Raw genomic sequence first — 20061 nt, 5'->3', positions numbered from 1 at the left:
GTCATAGAGTCAGCCGAGTTTGGGTTGGGACTCCCCTCCCCCGGATTTCCCAAGGGCTCACGACCAGGCAGTTGAGCGGGGGTTGTCTGGGATCGGCGGGAAGAGCCTGGGGAGGGAGGGGAGCCATCCCAGAAGGGAGCGGACGATGGCAAAGGGGAGAGAGAGGCGAGGGGGTGGAGAGCATTGGTTAAGGGCTGGGGGGAGGAGGGTTTGCACGGAGATGTTCTCACTGCGCAGCCTCCACCGCCCCACACTCCGGGCTGCAGCAGCATCAGTATCCTCCCTGTTTTCCTTCCCTTCCTCCTTTTACCTCCTCCTCCTTACCATCACTGCCCCCTCCTCCCCTCCTTCTCTTCTCCCTCCCTCCTTCCCACCCAGTCTTTGCTTCTCCTTCTCTCTCCCTCCTCTTCCCAATCTCTCCCATCCCTCTCCCTCCTCTTCCCAATCTCTCCCAACCCTCTCCCTCCTCTTCCCGTCTCTCCCACCCCTCTCCCTCCTCTTCTCCATCTCTACCACCCCTCTCCCTCCTCTTGCCATCTCCCCCTCCTCATCTCTCCCACATCCCTGCCTCCTCTTGCCATCTCTTCCACCCCCTCCCTCCTCTTGCCATCTCTCCCCCTCATCTCTCCCACCCTTTCCCCTCCTCTTGCCATCTCTTCCACCCTTCTCCCTCCTCTTGCCATCTCTCCCACCCCTCCCCTTGCCATCTCTCCCACCCCTCCCCCTGCCATCTCTCCCACCCCTCTCCCTCCTCTTGCCATCTCTCCCACCCCTCCCCCTCCTCTTGCCATCTCTCCCACCCCTCTCCCTCCTCTTGCCATCTCTCCCACCCCTCTCCCTCCTCTTGCCATCTCTCCCACCCCTCTCCCTCCTCTTGCCATCTCTCCCACCCCTCTCCCTCCTCTTGCCATCTCTCCCACCCCTCTCCCTCCTCTCCCCCACCCCCCACCCCTCCCTGCAGGACCCCCCAAGGCTGGGTAACAGAGTCTCCCCTACCCCATCTTCTCCCCCTCGCCCCCTCTCTCCCTCCCCGGCCATGGCGCTGAACAATTTCCTCTTCGCCCAGTGCAGCTGTTACTTCCTGGCCTTCCTGTTCAGCTTCATCGTGGTGGTGCCTCTGTCGGAGAACGGGACGGACTTCCACGGGCGCTGCCTGCTGTTCACCGAGGGCCTGTGGCTGAGTGCCAACCTGACGGTGGAGGAGAGACAGCGTTTCACGGTGCAGGAGTGGGGGTCGCCGTCGGCCTGCCGCTTCTGCCTCCTGGCTGGCCTCCTCTCCCTGCTGCTGGCCGCGCTGCAGGCCTGGAGGACGCTCTTCTTCCTCTGCAAAGGCCACGAGGAGTAAGTACCGCCCCCTCCCACCTCCCATCCGCGACCCCCGACCCCCCCGTCCCCTTCTCCCCACCCGGGAGACACTCCCCTTTCCCCCCCGACCTCGCTCCCTACCATCGGCAGCGCTTAGAACAGTGCTTGACACACAGTAAGCGCTTAACGAATGCCATCGTTATTGTTATTTTTATCTCCAATACCCGTGCAAATCCTCCCCCGTGCAAGGTCCCCCCATCGTGCAAACCCTCCCCTTTGCCACGACCCCCCCACCCCCCCACGCCGTGCAAAAACCTCCAACAACCGTGCAAACCCTCCCCCGTGCAACGCCTCCCAAGCCCTAAAAACACCTCCAACACCCGTGCGAACGCCTTTCCCACTCATGCAACGCCCCCTAAGCCCTAAAAATACCTCCGACCCCCGTGCAAACGCTCCCTGACTCGTGCATCGCCCCCCACGCCCTACGAACACCTCCAGCACCCGTGCAAATCCTCCCCCGGGCAAGGCCCCAAGCCCTAAAAATACCTCCAACCCCGTGCAAACACTCCTCCACCCATGCTACGTTCCCCCCCCCCCCCACGCTCTACAAATCCCTCCATCGCCCGTGCAATAGCCCCCCGCGCAAGTCCCCCCACGCCATATAAACACCCCCTACACCCTTGCAAATCCACCTCCCCACTCCCAGCATCGCCACATTGCAAACACCCTCGACACCTGTGCAAACAGCCCCTCGGACCGACCCCTCCCGTCCCACCCGGGTGGGCTCACGGTGTCAGGTCCGGGGCTATGAACCAGGGTGGCCAGTACATGGGTCAGCTCCCGGGTGGACCTGCGGTGGGGCAGACGGAGCCACTGTCCGTCCCCGGCCCAGCTCCTGGCCCAGGCCGGGCAGGGCCTCCCCTCTGGCAGAAAGGGACAGGAGACCCCCTCCGGCCCCCACGCCCACTCCATTCTAAGAGAGACATCCACGCGGGGACAGCAGGGGCCTGGATCACATAGGGTCTGGAGGGTCTCCCATGGTAAAAGGTGAACGCATGGCTAGTTGGGGGAAAGACCGTTAGGATGGAGGTGGGGGATGTCGAGACACCCCTTTAAATCACCCTGGTTATTTTTTTCCAGCCCCCGGGTTCCCCTGGAAAATGGGCCTGATCTGGGTCCCCACAACGTCTGCTTCCGCTACGTGTCCCAGATGTCCCTGGCCCATGGATTTCTTCTGAATCCAACCCAGGGTCAATAGCTAGGCCAGGCAGATGCGGCTACACTTTCCATTAGGCCCATTGCCTGATTTCTCAAAGATCCCAGGTTCAGGGACTGGAACGATTTTCCTGTGTGGAAGAGGAGACGCCGTTCTTTCCTACGAGGGCGTGAGTGGATATTTTTGGTTCCCAGTTTTCTGGAGAAAGCCTGATGGGCATGTGAGGGGCTTCATTCCAATAAATCCCCCGAGCAATGGCAATCTCTGATTTCTGTCTGTCATTCTCTTGTCCATGGGCCATAGGCCATATTGAGCCATGTGGCTTTTTTATGGTATTATGTGCTTACTGTGTGTTCTACACTGTTCTAAGCTCTGTTATCATTGCTTATCAGCTATTTCAGCGTTCGCTTGTCTTTTGTTTTCAGCTGTGGACATTCTGTGGGGATGGCAACAATTGTCTCGACTCCACCCATCTTTCCTCCCCCCACCCTTCCTGTCTACATCATTCCTCGCCATCCCTTGTCAGTCAGTCAGTGGTATTGATTGAGCACTTACTGTAAGCAGACCACTGAACTAAGCACTTGGGAGAATACAATCAAGATGGTAGACATGATTCCTGCTCTCAAGGAGCCTACCGACTAATCCCACCCTCCTTCTCACCACCTCATCTTCCTAGATAATAATAATGGTAACTGTGATATTTGTTAAGTGCTTACTATGTGCCAAGCACTGTACTAGTCTCTGGGGTACATTTGAAGTATTCAGGTCCGACACAGCCCCTGCCCCAACCAGAGTTCACATTCTAAACATGAAACCCCATTTTACAGATGAGGAAACCAAGGCACAGAGAAGTTAAGTGACTTGCCCAGGGTCACCCAGCAGGCAAGTGGCAAAGCTGGGATTAAAACCCAGGTTCTCTGACTGCCAGACCCATGCTCTTTCCACTAGCCCACACTGCTTCTCGATCGAGTGACCCCCAGAATCGCCCTGTAATTCTCCCCACCAGCCACCACGTAGATATCCCTGGGACATGGAATTCATATGGATCCAACCCAGGGTCAATTGCTAGTCCAGGCAGATGCAACCACACTTTCCATTAGGCCCATTGCCTGATTTCTCAAAGACCCCAGATTCAGGGACTGGAGCGATTTTCCTGTCTGGAAGAGGAGACACTGTTCCTTCCTACGAGGGCGTGAGTGGATATTTTTAGTTCTTCCCAGTTCTCCAGAGAAAACCTGGTGGGCTTGTGCGGGGCTTCATTCCAATAAAGTCCCTGTGGCATGGCAATCCCTGATTTCTGTCTGTCCTACTCTTGACCCTGGGCCACAGGCCACACTGAGCCATGTGGCTTTTTTATGGTATTTGTTAAGTACTTACTATGTGTTAAACACTGCTCTGGGTTCTGGGATAGGTATAATAAGTTAACTAGGTTGGACAAAGTCCCTGGCCTGAATGGGGCTCACAGTCTATGTTCTGAGGCAGTGTGGCCCAGGAGAAAGAGGGAAGGCCACGGAGTCAGAGTTCTAATTCATTTATGCATTCAATTGTATTTATTGAGCGCTTATTGTGTGCAGAGAACTGTACTAAGAGCTTGGGATAGTGCGTAAACAGTCACATTTTCGGCCCACAGTGATTTCTAATCCCAGACTGGCCACTTATCTCTCTCTGTTTCTGTTTACTTATCTCTAAAATAAGGAAAAAATGCCTGTTCTCTCTCCCTCTAAGACTGTGAGTCCTATGGGGGATAGACACTGAGCCTGATCTGATGATCTTGTATCTATTCTGGCATTTAGTACAGTGCTTGGCACGTAATGAAAGTGGTGATAATATTAATTATAATAATTATAATGGCATTTATAATCATATTTACTATCAGGGGTCCTGTCTGTGGTGGGTGAACTGCCTGGCAGCTTGAGAGATGAAATAACAAAGAAACAGTGGATCTCACTAAGGTGGGAAGGGGGCCACTGAGCACTCGGATGGCATGGATGTTGCCCACGGCCCCGAAGGCCAAGGCGGGCAGTGGGGTGGAGCTGCTAGTTTGGGTAAGGGGTGGCCAGTGAGTCTTGGGAATAGGCTGGAGGCCTGCTTTGGCCCAGAACCAAGCCTCAGACCTTCAACCTGGCCCAACGGTCTCCTTGTACTCTTGTATATCATCCAGGTTTGTTTTTTTTTTTTCATTTTTGGGCAGTGAACATGTCTACTAACTCTGTTATATTGTACTCTCTCTCCCAATCGCTTCGTTCAATGCTCTGCACAAAGTAGCCACTCAGTAAGTACAATTGATTGATGGACCCAGGTTGGGCTGAGGGCAGACTGGTTAGGACTCCTAAGGCTGGACGCATGCCCTTGGACCTATCCAAGCGGAGAGCCAGGCTGAGTTTGCCTTGCAGATCAGCCCCTCCCAACATGGCATCAGAGTAACGTTGGCCCCGTTAAGAAGAGTTAGAAAGGAAGAGTCAGGTCTCCAGTGATCCTCTATTTTAGGAAAGGATCACTCCCCACCCGAAGTCGAAGGAGTAATGAGACAGAGAGATGAGAAGCATCTGGTGAGTCAATGCGGGCCTCCCATCTGGAGGGTTTTGAACCACAAAGGCTCTATTTCCTTAGTGGGGAGGTTTCAGTACCTTCCCTGGATGATCTAAATCATTGCCTCCGTGTTCACCTCTTGTCTGTGAGACAGGGGTGACAGAGAATAGAACAACATGACGTAATGGATAGAGTCAGAAGATCGTGGGTTCTAGTCCCATAGCTGCCACTTATCTGTGGCCTTGGGCAAGTCATTTCATTTCTCCGTGCTTCAGTTACCTCATCTGTAAAATGGGGATTGAGACTGTGAGCGCCAGGTGGGACGGGGACTGTGTCCAACCCAATTTGCTTGTATCCTCCTCAGCACTTAGTACAGTGCCTGGCACCCAGTAAGCGCTTTAATAAATACCACAATAATTATTATTAAAGTTGCTCAGGTGTAGGGGGGAGGAGGAGGGGAAAGAGGAGTGTCCATTTCAGTTGCCCAGTGGGAGAACCTAGAGAAAAGGTTGTGGGGTGAGGTAAATCTTTCCACGTTCCTCCATCCTTTCATCCAGTCCACTCCCGGGCTGGGTGGGGGTGGTCTTTGTTGCAATATAATAAGCACTGAGTTGGTGGGACAGTGTGCCCCGTCCCCATCCCTCCTCCTTGCACTTTTCTGAGGGCCTGATTGACAGCAACAAAGAGGCAACTACTGTTCCCTGTGGGAGTGACAAGTGAAGATCAGCTGCACACAGGCAACAACATACATTGGGAGGGGAATGAATCATTATTCACCAGGACTGATTTTATTGTTGAAATTTTTCCCCTTGCTTAAACTTTAGGCTCATCAGAGGTCAGTGATGGGCTATTTCTAGACCCTTAACTGAATCTCCTGTTCAGATCTGTCTTTCTAGATTTTGAGCAACACGCACTAGGGGATAGAACATGGGCAACCACTTGTCTGCTGTGTCATCTTGGACAAGTCATTTACTTCCATGTGCCTCAGTTACCTCATTTGTAAAATGGGGATTAAGACTGTGAGCTCCACATGGGACACGTAGCTTGTAACTACCCTAGTGGTTAGTACAGTGCCCGGTATAAAGAAAGTGCTTAATGGATACTATATAAAAAAAAATAAGTTCCTTGAGAGCACGCATCATATCTACCTACTCTATTGCGTTGTATTCTCCAAATTGGTCAAATGTATTTACTCACTCATATTTATTGTGCGCTTACTGTGTGCAGAGCACTGTACTAAACTCTTTGGGAAAGTACAGTATAAAAATAAACAGATACATTCCCTGTCCACAACGAGTTTACAGTATAAAGTGCTTAGTACAAGGCTCTTACTACAGCAAGTGCTCAATAAATACCACTGATTGATCAAAAAGATGCACTGTGCTCTTGGTATTCCTAGTACGAAACAGCGGTGGGGTAGATACAAGGTAATCAGATTATCCCATGTGGGCTTATAGTCTTAATCCCCATTTTACAGATGAGATAACTGAGGCAAAGAGAAATTAACTGATTTGCCCAAAGTCACACAGGTGGTAATTGGCGGGGCAGGGATTAGAACCCATGGCAGATGTGTGTGTGGGAGTGGGTGGGTGTGTGCCTGTGCGCAAATATATTTCCTAGGGAAATTTTGGGGATGTAGAGAGGCCAAGTTGGCAGTGTAGAAGGGATTGTTGGAAGTGTTGGATGATCCATTCTTAACCATGAGAATGGAGGTAGAGGAAGGCAGTCAAAACTCAGAGCCCCTATTGAAGCCAGAGACCAACAGATCTGCATGGGCTCTGGGGTTGACCTAGTAATGACATTTTATAATGTTATTATTTACTTACACTGCAGTTCTCCCTGCATATGTATATAGTTGTCATTCATGTTTAAAGAAGATCAATCAGCTGTATTTATTGAGCACTTACTGTGTACAGAGCACTGTACTAAGTTGTTGGGAGAATACACTATAACAGAGTCAGTAGATACATTCCCTGCACCGAGAATGTAGCTGATACCGAGAGTGAAATTCACCCATGGGTGCATGTGCAACTGAAAAGGCCCCATGGTGCACAGATAAAGGGTGACCCTTATTCTATTGCCATGTTTGTCACTTGCAGTCCTTGATGTCGTTTTTGGTTTTGCCTTCTTGTTTCACCATCTTTATGGGACATAATAATAATAATAATGGTATTTGTTAAGCAGTTACCATGTTCCAGACACTATTCTCAGGGGTAGATACAAGATAATTGGTTTGGACACAACCCCTCTCCCACACAGGGCTCACAGTCCTAATCCCGATTTTACAGATGGGGAAACTGAGGCACAGTGAAGCGACTTGCCCAAGTGGCAGAGTACGGATTAAAATCCAGGATCTCTGACTTCTAGACCCATGCCCTTTCCACTAGGCAACACTGCTTCTGTTCCAGTAGAGACCCTCTTTTCCTGATTGCAATATGCCATCCTGCTCTATCTGCCGTATCGGGTCCCCAGGGTTCAGATGGGACGCAGCATTGCCTGAAGACCGAACTGAGCCTGTGGGAGAGCACAGTAGAGATTAGAGCCTGGGCCTGGGAGTCAGAAGGAAATGGGTTCTAATCCCAGCTCCACCACTTGTCTGCTGTGTGACAAGTCATTTCACTTCTCTGTGCCTCAGTTACCTTGTGTGTAAAATGGGGATTAAGACTTTGAATCCCACATGGGACATGGACTGTGTCCAATCTGATTAGCTTGTATCTACCCCAGCAATTAGTAAAATGTCTGGCACCTAGTAAGCGCTGAACAAATGCCATTAAAAAAGGTGGCAGGATTAGCTAGCATTGCCAGGACTAGAGCATAGTGTCAAAGGTGTCTGAGAGGTTTAGGGGGATTGGGTGAGGACTGTTAGAATGATCTTGGAGAGTATATGTTCAATATTATTATTATGGTGTTTGTTAAGTACTTTGTTCCAAGCACTGTTCTAAGCGCTGGGCACTGTTCTAAGCACAATCAGACCCACAGCATCTATGTTCATAATTAGAAATTATTCATTTGTATCAATATCTGTCTTCCCCTCTAGACGTGAACTCCATTTGGGTAGGAAACATATCTACAAACTCGGTTGTATTGAACTCTCCCAGGTGCTTAGTACAGTGCTCTGCACTTGGTAAGTGCTCAAAAAATAGCACTGATTAAGAGTTACTTCCTTGGCAGACACTTTCCTGGAAAGAAGTTAGTGGACTTGTCATTCATTTGTTCCATTTTCTTTTATTATCAATAATATTTGTTATTCTTCTTCAGTCGGTTGTATTTATTGAGCATTTACTGTGTGCAGAGCCCTGTACTAAGCACTTGGGAGAGTACAATATAATAGCACAGAGATATTCTCTGCCGACAATGAACTTACAGTCTGCGGGGGCTGGGAAGGGAAGGAGACAGTAATAATAATAATAATGTTGGTATTTGTTAAGCGCTTACTATGTGCCAAGCACTGTTCTAAGCGCTGGGGTAGACACAGGGGAATCAGGTTGTCCCACGTGGGGCTCACTGGGGTAGACACAGGGGAATCAGGTTGTCCCACGTGCGGCTCACAGTCTTAATCCCCATTTTACAGATGAGGGAACTGAGGCACAGAGAAGTTAAGTGACTTGCCCACAGTCACACAGCCGACAAGTGGCAGAGCTGGGATTCGAACTCATGAGCCCTGACTCCAAAGCCCACGCTCTTTCCACTGAGCCACGCTGCTTCTCTGAATGTCTGAAGACAGACATTAATATAAATAAATTTACTCCTTTACTGTTAGTCATTGGAATATAAAGCTAAATAGTTGGAAGACTAATAGATGCTAGATAATTGTGGTCATTTTACCAAGTATTTTTAGTTTGAGTCATCAGTGCAGTAGTGACTTAATTTGAAATTAGTCCTGACAGCTATGTTACACACATACTCTTTCCCACACCACATATCTGCACAGTCCTGAGAGCTTCAGCATGATTTTAACAGCTGATAGTTTCAGCTCTTATCTTCATTTTGGTCATTAAATAATCATTGTGTAGATGATAACTCGAGCTAATGATTGTTTATGTTCAAACATGGTGATTTTTATCATTAGAGTTAATGAAAGAAGCTCAGCCTGGAGCCTTACCCTGTCCCCCCCCAACTCTGCATATGATTAAGAGCCTCCACGTCCCCCCCCCCCCATCTAGTTATTTTCAAAAATAAGGGAGAGGATATTGGGAAGGAACAAAATCATCATGATTTGTTAACAGCAGCAGCCCCCCGACCCCCATCGCTCAGCCCCACAGCATCTATGTTGGTAACTGTAAATTATTCATTTATATCAATGTCTGTCTTCCTCTCTAGACTGTGAACTCCATCTGGGCAACGTCCCCAGTCCTGTACCCTCAGCCTTCAGGCCCCCCCAACCCCACTCCCCGAGTCGGGGTGGAGGTGGGGGCAGCACCAGTGGCTAGTTGGAGAAGTGGTGTCCCAGTTCTTTAGGACTGACATCATCCTCCTCTTTGCATTTCAGCTCTTTCTTTTATGCCTTCCTGAACCTTCTGGTCAGCGCCTTCGTTGTGTTTCTCATCTTCATCGCCAGCACCATCGTGAGCGTCGGGTTCAACATGTGGTGTGAGGCCATCACTGAAAAGGGGACCTTCCCCCACAGGTGAGTGGTGGCCCTATGAGTGGGGAGGGGGTGTCAGGGGACCTTCCCCCACAGGTGGGTGGTGGCCCTATGGGTGGGGAGGGAGTGTTGGGGGACCTTCCCGTACAGGTGGGTGGTGGCTCTCTGGGTGGGGGCGGGTGTCGGGTGAGAGCAGGTATGGCACCTGGCAGACCAGTGGAGGGTCTCTGGGGTCTCAACAGAGCCTGGACTAGAGGACATGGAATGGGGTAGCAATTGACCTCTCAGTGTTGGATCTCACCCTCTGCGGGCACAGAAAGCTCCATTCACAGAAGAGCGAGTTGCTCTTGAGGGGCCCAGGACTCCCCTCAGTCTACTAGAAATGGCAACTCCCTAGAGACCCAGCAGTGATTAAGTGTATGCCCAACTCCCAGGGCCTCCTGGTGTATGACATCGGTGTGGAATACTCCTCTGACACTGTTTGGGATGACCTGGAATGAGGCAGGAAATAGAGCTTGATTGAGAGAGATGATGGGGCATAGGCAGGGGAAGGTAACGTTGTAGTTGATTGCTGGGTCAGGCCCCATGTCGGGGAGTGAATGGCCTCATTGGGGTGGACAGGGCACTTTGAGGTGGACTTGGGTCCTGCTGGGTGACTCCAGTGAGGAGTTAGAGCAGACTCCCCACCCCCACAACCAACTGCCTGCCCCGAGTCTCCTCTCTCCTCCTGGGATCCTTCCCAAGTCCACCTCTTAGTGAAGCAAAATCCAATATTTTCCACTGTCTTCCATCAGGTGGTTGCTGTCAGGAATATCCTTTATAGGAGTCTGCCACTGTTAAACTCAAATCGTCAGTCAATAGCCTTGATCAATAAGTGGGCAACTTAACAATATTCCGAACGACACCTAGGTAGCCCATGGGCCAGGAACTACTGACTGGAAAGGTTGGGGGAAGAAATTTAATGCTAGTAATAATAATAATATTCATTCATTCTTTCAATCATATTTATTCAGTGCTTACTTTGTGCAGAGCACTGTACTAAGCGCTTGGAATGTACAGTTCAGCAACAGAGAAAGACAATCCCTGCCCAACGACAGTCTAAAAGGGGGAGACAGACAACAAAACAAAACAAGTAGTCAGGCATCAGTACCATCAAAATAGATAAATAGAAGCATAGATATATACACATCTTTAATAAAATAGAGTAATAAATAATATATACAAATATATACAAGCACTGTGGGGAGGGGTTTTGGTATTTGTTAAGCATTTACTATATACCAAGCACTGTACTAGGCATTGGGGTATATACAAGTCCCCCATGGAACTCACAGTCTAAGTAGGAAGGAAACAGATATTGAATATCCGTTTTACAGATTCATTCATTTATTCAATCGTATTTATTGAGCGCTTACTGTGTGCAGAGCACTATACTAAGCACTTGGAAGGTACAATTTAGCAACAGATAAAGACAATCCCTACCCAATAACGGGCTCACAGTCTAGAAGTGGGGAGACAGACAACAAAACAAGTAGACGGGCGTCAATAGCATCAAAATAAATAGAATTATAGATATATGCACATCATTAGTAAAATAGAATAATATATATATACACACAAGTGCTGTGGGGTGGGGAGGAAAGGAGGAGCAGAGGGAAAGGGGGGACTCAAGTTGGGAAGGCCTCCTGGAGGAGGAGAGCTTTCAGTAGGGCTTTGAAGGGGGCAAGTGAGCAAGTTTGGCGGTTGTGAGGAGGGAGGGCATTCCAGACCAGAGGTAGGACGTGGGCCAGGGGTCGACGGCGGGACAGGCCAGAACTAGGCACCCTGAGGAGGTTTGCAGAAGAAGAGCAGAGTGTGCGGGCTGGGCTGTAGAAGGAGAGAAGGGAGGTGAGGTAAGAGGGGGCAAGGGGTTGGAGAGCTTTGAAGCCAAGAGTGAGGAGTTTTTGTTTGATATGGAGGTTGATAGGCAACCACTGGAGATTTTTGAGGAGGGGGGTGACATGCCCAGCATGTTTCTCTAGAAAGATAATGTGGGCAGCAGAGTGATGTATAGACTGAAGTGGGGAGTGACAGAAGGTTGGGAGATCAGAAAGGATGCTGATGCGGTAATCCAATCGGGATATGATGAGTGATCATTCTAAACAAGGTAGCGGTTTGGATGGAGAGGAAAGGGTGGATCTTGGCGATGTTGTGAAGGTGAGATCGGCAGGTTTTGATAGATTAGGATTAGGTAACTTTGCAGATTAGGGAATTGAGGTGCAGAGAAGTTAAGGGACTTGCCCAAGGTCAAAACAGTTGAGTAGCGGAGCTGGGATTAGGACCTCGGTCCTCTGACTCCAAGGCTTGTGCTCATTCCATTAGGTCGCGGCTGCTTTTTCAGTGCTCGAGGGGAGAGGAGGCTGGGGCTCCATAGCTTGTCCTGGTAGCAGGCCTTCCAAGCTGTTGCCGAGGCCTGTGGGCTGCCCCCATCCAGTTGCCATGGTAGTAACTCCTGGATACTGCAACTTAAAGCCCCCAGACAGCATGTTAGTTTGCAGTTGTCTCCATGGCACCTCAAGATCACGCAGGAGCACTGTATAATGAGGAGCCTTGGACCACCTCCCATGCTGACCCTGCTAGAGAGAGGCAGCAGCTATCCTAGGCTGAGAGATGAAGTACCGTGTGATGGGGTGGGATGTGTGTATACATTTCCTAGACACCGCCTCATCCTTTTTGGTCTCCCTTCCAGCCGATTCCCAGAACTGGCCATTCCAGGAGGATGACAACATTCAGTTCGTGTCTCCCCACTTCTCAAGAACCTTCAGTGGTTGCCCATCCACCTCTGCATCACAGAAACTCCTTAATATTGGCTTTAAAGCACTTAATCAGCTCGCCCCGTCCTACCTCACCAATCTCCTACTCCAGCCCAGCCTGCACACTCTGCTCCTCTAGCACCAGCTTAGTCACTGTGCCCCGTCACCGACCCCTTTCCCTCCTCCCCCTAACCTGGAACTCCCTCCCACTCCGTATCCACTAGACCACTATTCTCCCAACCTTCAAAGCATTACTGAAGTCACATCTCTTCCAAGAGGACTTTCCCGACTAAATCCTCTTTTTCCCAGCTCACTTTTTCTTCTGCATCGTCAATGCACTTCATTTTGTGACCTTTGGTCATTTGATATTCTCCCAACCCCCAAAGCACTTATGTGCATATCTTCAAAGTGTACATTTTAAATTACTTATTTCTTCATATTAACATCTGTCTCCCCCTCTAGACTGTAAGCTCGTTATGGGCGGGGGCATGTCTGCTAATTCTCTTGTATTGTGCTTGGGAGAGCGTTCAAAAAAATACAATTGGTTGACTGATTTGGGAAATTTCTTCCCCGAGACCAAACTGTGGTCGTCTTCTCAACTTCTCAAGGTGGGTCTCGGAGCCATCTTGCCTTGAGGATGGGCTCAAAGAGTATCCCTTAATGTTATACACTGCTTTGGGGGCCTGAGCTTTTCTTGTGCAACAGAAACCGGTTTGAATGGTTGGGGCAGCAGTGGCACCTCAGGGAAAATCTGGATTTTCTGAAGAACATAAAATCATGCTGTCCCAAATGTCTTTCTGTTGTAGCTGCGAAGAGCTCCAGGACATAGACTTGGAACTGAACCTAGAAAACTCAGCCTTCTATGACCAGTTTGCTATTGCCCAGGTAGGTGGGTTCCAGACTCGAATGGTGCCCTGTCTGGTGGTCTTTTAAAAATTTTTTTTATGGTATTTGTTAAGCACTTAGGATATGCAAGGCACTGTACTAAGCCCTGGGTCAGACACAAGCTATTCAGATCAGACACAGTCCATGTCCCACATGTACCTCACAGTCAATCCCCATTTTACCGATGGGGTAACTGAGGCACAGAGAACTTAAGGGACTTGGCCAAAGTCACACAGTAAAAGAGCCGTGAGTAGAATCCAGGTCCTTCTGACTCCCAGGCTCTTGCTCTATCCACTAGGCTATGCCGCTTCTCTATTCCCCAACCCAGTGCTCTCCCTGTTCTCATTAGGCAGACTCAGGTTAGCTTCAGTTTAAAGATGGTTATCTCGGGCTGGAATTGCCTCTTTGCCAGGCACCATCAGAGTGGGGAAGCCGTGGGAAAATTGACTTAGGGCCCTTAGGGCTGTTGATTTTAATCAAAATAAACCCAAGGAGGAAGGGGCAGGGAGGGTTTCTTGCCTCATTTGTTTTGGAATATTATAAGGGCTCTCCTGGAAGATTGGATGGGTTAAAATGACATTTTCAGAGAGAACAGATAAGAGAGAAAGACAGCACAAGCACATACACACACAAACACACACACATATATATAAGGAAAAAGGAGGGCATAGAGAGCAAGATACAGTGTGTGAAACAGAGCACTGTCTTCTTACACTGGGTCCCCCATTAGGCAACCAACAAACATTCCAGAATCTTCCTTCATTCCCGAGATTGTTGGGAGAGGCAGGATGAGGCATGAATACCTCTCTGATTTGGGACCTGTTGAACCTTCCCCGGTTTGAGAGAAGCTAGACAGATCACTTGTATGGAAGGTATGGTCAAACAGGCAAATCCCAGTTTCCAAAGCCTGGGAGTTTTCCTCTCTTGGAAGGGCTGGTACTGCTCCTGCAAAGCACCCCATTAAAGCAATTTCCACTTGCCTGAAGATGCCATAGGGTCCTCCATCTAGGCAAGGCTTGAAGGCCTCCCCCCCGATAATCCCCAGGGCTACCAGCACAGAGAGATTGCAAACCTCTCTTTCTCTCCTACTCAAGCAGGTGGCCAGTAAAGGAGAGGCAAAACCAAAACCCAGTCAGACACATTGAGATCTAGAAATCCACAGTCCCTTACTGGTGCCAATATGGCTTCCCCTCAGTATCTGCTCTTCCTTGGTCCATTCAATCTGCAGTACCTCCTACAGCAAGACAGTAAGATGTTTGATAATTTAACCAAAGATCACCTCTCTCTGTCCTTCTTATGTCTCCCAAACCGACATCCTCTTTTCCGAGGTCCTGAGGGGATTGATTCTAATTATCCGGGTGGGATTCATCAGATTCTTAATTAGCCCACCTTGCTAAATGGCTGAGCGGTCAAGGAGGCTATTAATGAATTAATTCCCCCCTGTTAATTGTACTATTCCCTGGGAAGGGTAGCTGGTAAAACGGAAACAAACTCTGTCCTTTCTCTACAATGTTGAAATGAAAGAGCTTGCTCTGAGAGGTCTTAGTAACTTCCCTAACTCAACCCTTCTGCCTTCTCTATTACATTGGTGTGGAACTCTTTTACGGGGTCAAGCAACTCTAATTATCCAGGGGACTTTTCAGGCAATCTCTCCCTTACCTCCTTTCCCCCAAGAACCAGGCATTTTGTCAAATTATACAGATTCTCAGGAGGGTATAAGACATAAGTATCCTTGGGGAGGCTCAAAAGCAGGATGGGGGGCTCTCAGTGAGCAGAGGGGGCAGGAAGATGACCCACCTAAGGGGCGTGGGTGTGGGTTTCTACCTCCCCAGTTTGGCATGATGCAGATTAGGACTCACAACCCTAAATGGCTCTGCCATGTCAGCTGTGTGACTGTGGGCAAGTCACTTAACTTCTCTGTGCCTCAGTTACCTCATCTGTAAAATGGGGATTAACTGTGAGCCTCACGTGGGACAACCTGATTACCCTGTATCTACCCCAGCGCTTAGAACAGTGCTCTGCACATAGTAAGCGCTTAGCAAATACCAACATTATTATTATTATTATTAAATCTGCCTGCCGAGCAGAGAGAGTTGGGGGTCAGAGCAACCAACTTTAGCTCAAGCAAAAGGACTTCGAGTCTGGGGATTTGAGATTTAGTCCTAGCAGTAGCCCGGGGAGTCACTCCAGGCCTCACTTTCCTTATCTGTAAAAAGGGGACAAGAGCCCTCTCTCCTAGGGTTGGTGTGAGGGTAAGTGAGGTGATGGTCTGAGGATGCTTTGGGGAATGACAAGCAGCAGATAGATCCCAGCTGGTTTCATTAGGGAGTGGGTGTGCCTAGAGGGGTCAGCCCCAACAGGCTGAAGGTCCCTGGTCCCTCCTTTTCTGGCACAATAGAGAGCCTCAGCCAGACTTTCCGAGCCCTAGACCCTCTCAGACTTGGAGTGGAAGTCCCTGCCTACTCAGATACCTGTCTGGGCAAAGGGGGTGGAAGATGTCTACTGAGCAGCAGCACGGCCTAGTGGAAAGAGCACAGGCCTGGGAGTCAGGAGGCCTGGGATCTAATCCCTCCCCCACCACTTGCCTGCTGGTTGACCTAGGGCAAGTCACCTAACTTCTCTGGCCCTCAGGTTTCTCATTTATAAAATGGAGATTAAATACTTCTTCTTCCTCCCCCTTAGATTGGAAACCATGTGAAGTACAGAGACCATGTCTGATCTGATTAGCTACCCCAGTGCTCTTTTTTTCTTTGGTTTATTTTTGTTTTTAATGGTACTTGTTAAACACTTACTGTATGTCAGGTATTATACTAAGCACTGGAGTAGATACAAGATCATTCGATGGGACACAGTCCCTCTCCCACATGGGGCTTACAGGCTGAATTAGAGGGAGGAGGGTTTAATCCCCATTTTACAGATGACATAACTGAGGCACAGAGAAGCTAGGTGACTTCCCAAGGTCACAGAGCAGACAAATGGCAGAGCTAGGATTAGAACCCAGGTCCTCTGACTCCCAGATCCATGCTCTTTCCACTAGGCCAAGTCACTTAGCTTCTCTGTGCCTAAATTACCTGATCTGCATAATAGAGATTAAGAATGTGAGCCCTGTAAGGGACAAGGACTGTGTCCAACATGATTATTCTGTACTTACCCAAGCTATTATTACAGTGCCTGTCACATAGTAAGCAGTTAACTCATTTCATTTAAAAAAGAAATAGAAAACCTAGGCGGTGGGCGGGGCCAGGAATGGGGTTGGGATACACTCACTGATTCTCCACTTTGCCTTGTCCCTCTCTGTCCAGTTCGGGCTCTGGGCCTCCTGGCTGGCGTGGCTGGGCATCACCGTCCTGGCCTTCCTCAAGGTGTACCACAACTACCGGCAGGGAGACCTGCTAGACTCGCTCATCCACGAGAAGGAGCTGCTGCTGGGCATGGCGTCTTCACGGTCCTCCCCACTGGATCAGAGGAGTGGCATGATCTAGCCCCCCACCTCACCACCCCCAGCTTTGCCTGGCACCCTGCCCCACCCTCCCTGCCCTCCCCAGGAGCCCCCAGATGGTGATGAAGGAATTTCTGGGTGGTGGGGGGGTGGAATGGCTCCTTTCCTGGATCCTGGCCAAGGTAGGGTGGGGAGAGGCAACCCACCAGTGGCCCCTGATCTGCCTCTGGCCATTCTGAGCACAAACCCCCTAAAGTCACCCCTCCACCATTCCTGCTGGACCCGGCTAACCAACTCCACAGTCCTGCCCCGACGGGTCCAGCCTCTCTTCCCAGATAGCTCAAGGGTCTGTGTGAAGCCACGGTCCCTCCTGGCCCACGGATCTTGGGTTAGCGGTCATCCATACACCCCCCGCCACCTCCCTCTGGGATCAGTTGGAAATAGTGAACTCTCCCTAAATCCCCCTTACTCATCTAGAGTCTGCGGTCAAGCACCCAGGTCAGTGAGTGCATTGTATGGGATATCAGTCCAGCTCAGTGAGGGGGTCCAGCGGCCGGGGGATCATGGGGCTCCACAACAATAGCGAGCAGTCGCTACCGTCCTCGAAAGCACGGCACTGTCTAGACTTGGAATCTCTGCAGAGCTTATGCCTGCGACCACTCAGGGGTTGCACTTGGGACCAAAGATCCAGACTTGGGTGGTCTTGCCCCACCCTGGGAGAACCCTTGTAACCATGGCATTCCTGGCCTCTGTCCCCAGGGCCAGAACCTGATGAGGAGTGACTGGGCCGGCCCAGCAGATAACTCAAAGTGGATTTCATGCCCTGCTGTGGAATGGGGCACCTTTTAAGGAGCCACTGTCTGGTCTAGGAGCATGGGTGAGCAAGCCAGGGTGGAGAACGGGAGCCAGAGGGACACAGGGCAGCTGGACAGCGTGGCAGACAGGAAGGCCACCCCCCTCCCTTACTGGATGGAGAGTCCTGGGGATGGACCCCCCTAACTACATTGACTTTCCATCCCATCTGGGAACTGCACCACTAAGTGGGGTGGTCTGCAGGAGTGGCCAGGGTGTATTAACCCTGACATTCCTTTGGGAAAACCCTAGTGGGTCTTCCTCTTGAATAAGCTCCCATGGCCCCCCGCAGGCTATTGGGTTGCCCTGATGGTGTCCATAGTCCTGTTTCTGGGACAAAATTGGAGGGGTGGGGAGCAGATGGGCCTTTTTCTGGCACTGGGGTCACTGGGGGCTCTGCTCAACTGGCACCACCCATCCACTAGTCGGCTAAGGGGGGGAGCCCGTCTGCCACACTCGGCCTCAGCCGCTCAGCTCTGTCACTCGGAGCCCAGCAGAGACTCAGGAGAAGTTCTCTGAGCTCCTGACAATCCCTTAGACGGAAGTGCTGAGGGAATTGGGATAATTCAGAGCCGGCTCATTACCTTTGGTCCCTGGGAGCAGAGGGGCATGGCTTATCCTAGAAAACCATGCCATCTGGCCCAGCAGCCAGTCCAATAATCAATCAGTAAGTCATATTTATTGAGCACTTACTATGTGTGAAGCGCTGTATTAAGTGCTTAAATACCAATGGGCTAATGCCAGAGGTGTGTCAGGAGCCAAAGGGTGTGGAAGCCTTATCTGCAGCAGAAAGTAGCCACAGCAGCCTAAAGCCCAAGCTTGCTGGAAAGAGAGTCAGATTAGTGCCTCTGACCTTTCCTGCCAGGTACAAGATGCCTCACCCCCGAGATGGGTGTGTGCAGGTTAAGGGAAATAGGAGAATAAGCAGTGAACTTGCGTGGTGAAGACCATATGACAGTGTAGACCATCCCTTCCACCTTTCATTTTGAGCCTGAGTTTCTAGTGCTCTATAAATACAGAGTGCTCCAGAGTGCCAGGCTGCCACTGCCCTGGAGGGGCTGACAGCCTAAAGCCAGTAGTCGTCCCCTGATCCGCTCCCACGGCACTCCCACCCCCCACCACCTTCTGTCCACCGCCTGAGAGGGAGGTGGTCCGAATGGTGTCCTGTTCAGCTTGGAGTCCTCTTCGTAGGTCTGAAGAGGATCTGGATAGGTCATGCTCCTCCAGCCCACAGCTAGCGCCCAGCTCTCAGGAACCACTGTCCAGAGGGGCTAGGGGTCAGCTGACCGTTCCCAGAACCACCACTCCCCCAGGGCTGGTCCTTCTTGGGGTTCTGCAGCTCCCTGACACTCGCCTCACGCACCCGTTTGGGAAGCCCAGAGTCCCCCACTGGGAGGGGCCTCGGGGGGGGGGGGGTCTTTCTCAACCTGCACTCTGCCCTTCCCGTCCAGTCTCCCATCTCCCGTCAGGTGGATGGAAGACTAACCCTTCCGGACCAGACGGTAACCGATTCTTTGCTTGAAGATCTCCGGGGACCAAGATGCCACAGCCTCCTTTGGTGGCCATTCCCAGCGAGTCATAGCCCTGACCATCGGGACGTTCTTTCTCCGGTCCAACCGCAATCCCTCCTTCTTTAAGCCCAGTCCAATTTCTCCTGGAGGATCCCCTGCGAACCCAGAGAAAAGATATGGGCAGCTTCCTCCCCTAAGAAATCCCAAGCCGGTCCCTTCTCCGCCTTTCCCCTTCTCAGGCGGATCCCATTGTCCAGTCGGTCCCTGGCCAGTCTGCAGAGGGGAGCCAGCGGTCTCTCAGGCCACTACAGAGAGACCCGGGGCTCGGATTGTAGGCGGTGCATCCCTTGGCTTGGGGCTGGGGCCGAACCCAGTCTGTGACTCACAGATGACAGTGACTGTGGGGGTGAGCAAGCCTCAGCGGAGCCCAACCCAATTATTTTGTATCTACCCCAGTGCTTAGTACAGTGCCTGGCACATAGTAAATGCTTCAAAAATATCACTATTATTATTATCATTATTATTATTATCATTCTGCAGTAGAAAACTGGAGGATCTACACAGGCAAATCATCCAAGCAATGTGGGGCTCCCGAAATAAACTCAGACCGAACCGTCTGGACAATTCAACCATGAGGTGCTTTGGGGGCTTGATGTGTCCAGACCAATGGGGCCCAGATTGGATTTGTAGCTTGCGTAGACCTCCCCTTGGGGTGGCCCCAGCCCCCAACAACCCAAGCTCCTCTCCCTGTGTCTTCCTATGCAGCTTCTCTCCCTGGCACTTCGCTTCCGGCCCGGGGCCCACCCAAAAGTCCACGACTCGACTTTCTTTTCCATCTTCCTTCAGCCCTTCTCTCTCCCTTTCTCTCTCCACCCTCATTCACACTCCAAATAGGCTGGAGTGTCATTTGGCAAGTCTCTTTGGCAAGTCATTTGACACAGTGCCAC

At 50.6% G+C, this 20061-nt stretch overlaps 1 protein-coding gene across 1 annotated transcript; it reads left to right on the top strand.

Annotated features, from left to right (window-relative positions):
• Positions 1-944: 944 nt before the first annotated feature.
• On the top strand, positions 945-19731 carry TMEM179 (transmembrane protein 179). The gene is made up of 4 exons (XM_029071962.2): positions 945-1341; positions 9540-9677; positions 13234-13312; positions 16615-19731. Exons 1-4 carry the CDS (start codon positions 1037-1039, stop codon positions 16792-16794), a joined length of 702 nt encoding a protein of 233 aa, XP_028927795.1. The 5' UTR covers positions 945-1036; the 3' UTR covers positions 16795-19731.
• Positions 19732-20061: the final 330 nt, after the last annotated feature.

This window comes from Ornithorhynchus anatinus, chromosome 1, assembly GCF_004115215.2.
Source record: "Ornithorhynchus anatinus isolate Pmale09 chromosome 1, mOrnAna1.pri.v4, whole genome shotgun sequence".
NCBI lineage: Eukaryota > Metazoa > Chordata > Mammalia > Monotremata > Ornithorhynchidae > Ornithorhynchus > Ornithorhynchus anatinus.
This window is presented reverse-complemented; position numbering and strand designations above follow the sequence as displayed.

What these genes read in the sequence shown, in the direction of transcription:
- TMEM179 (XM_029071962.2), top strand. Translation starts at nt 1,037, where the DNA reads ATGGCGCTGAACAATTTCCTCTTCGCCCAGTGCAGCTGTTACTTCCTG. An exon ending in CTCTGCAAAGGCCACGAGGA is followed by an intron (nt 1,342 to 9,539) that starts GTAAGTACCGCC and finishes TTTGCATTTCAG; the next exon opens with CTCTTTCTTTTATGCCTTCC. An exon ending in ACCAGTTTGCTATTGCCCAG is followed by an intron (nt 13,313 to 16,614) that starts GTAGGTGGGTTC and finishes CTCTCTGTCCAG; the next exon opens with TTCGGGCTCTGGGCCTCCTG.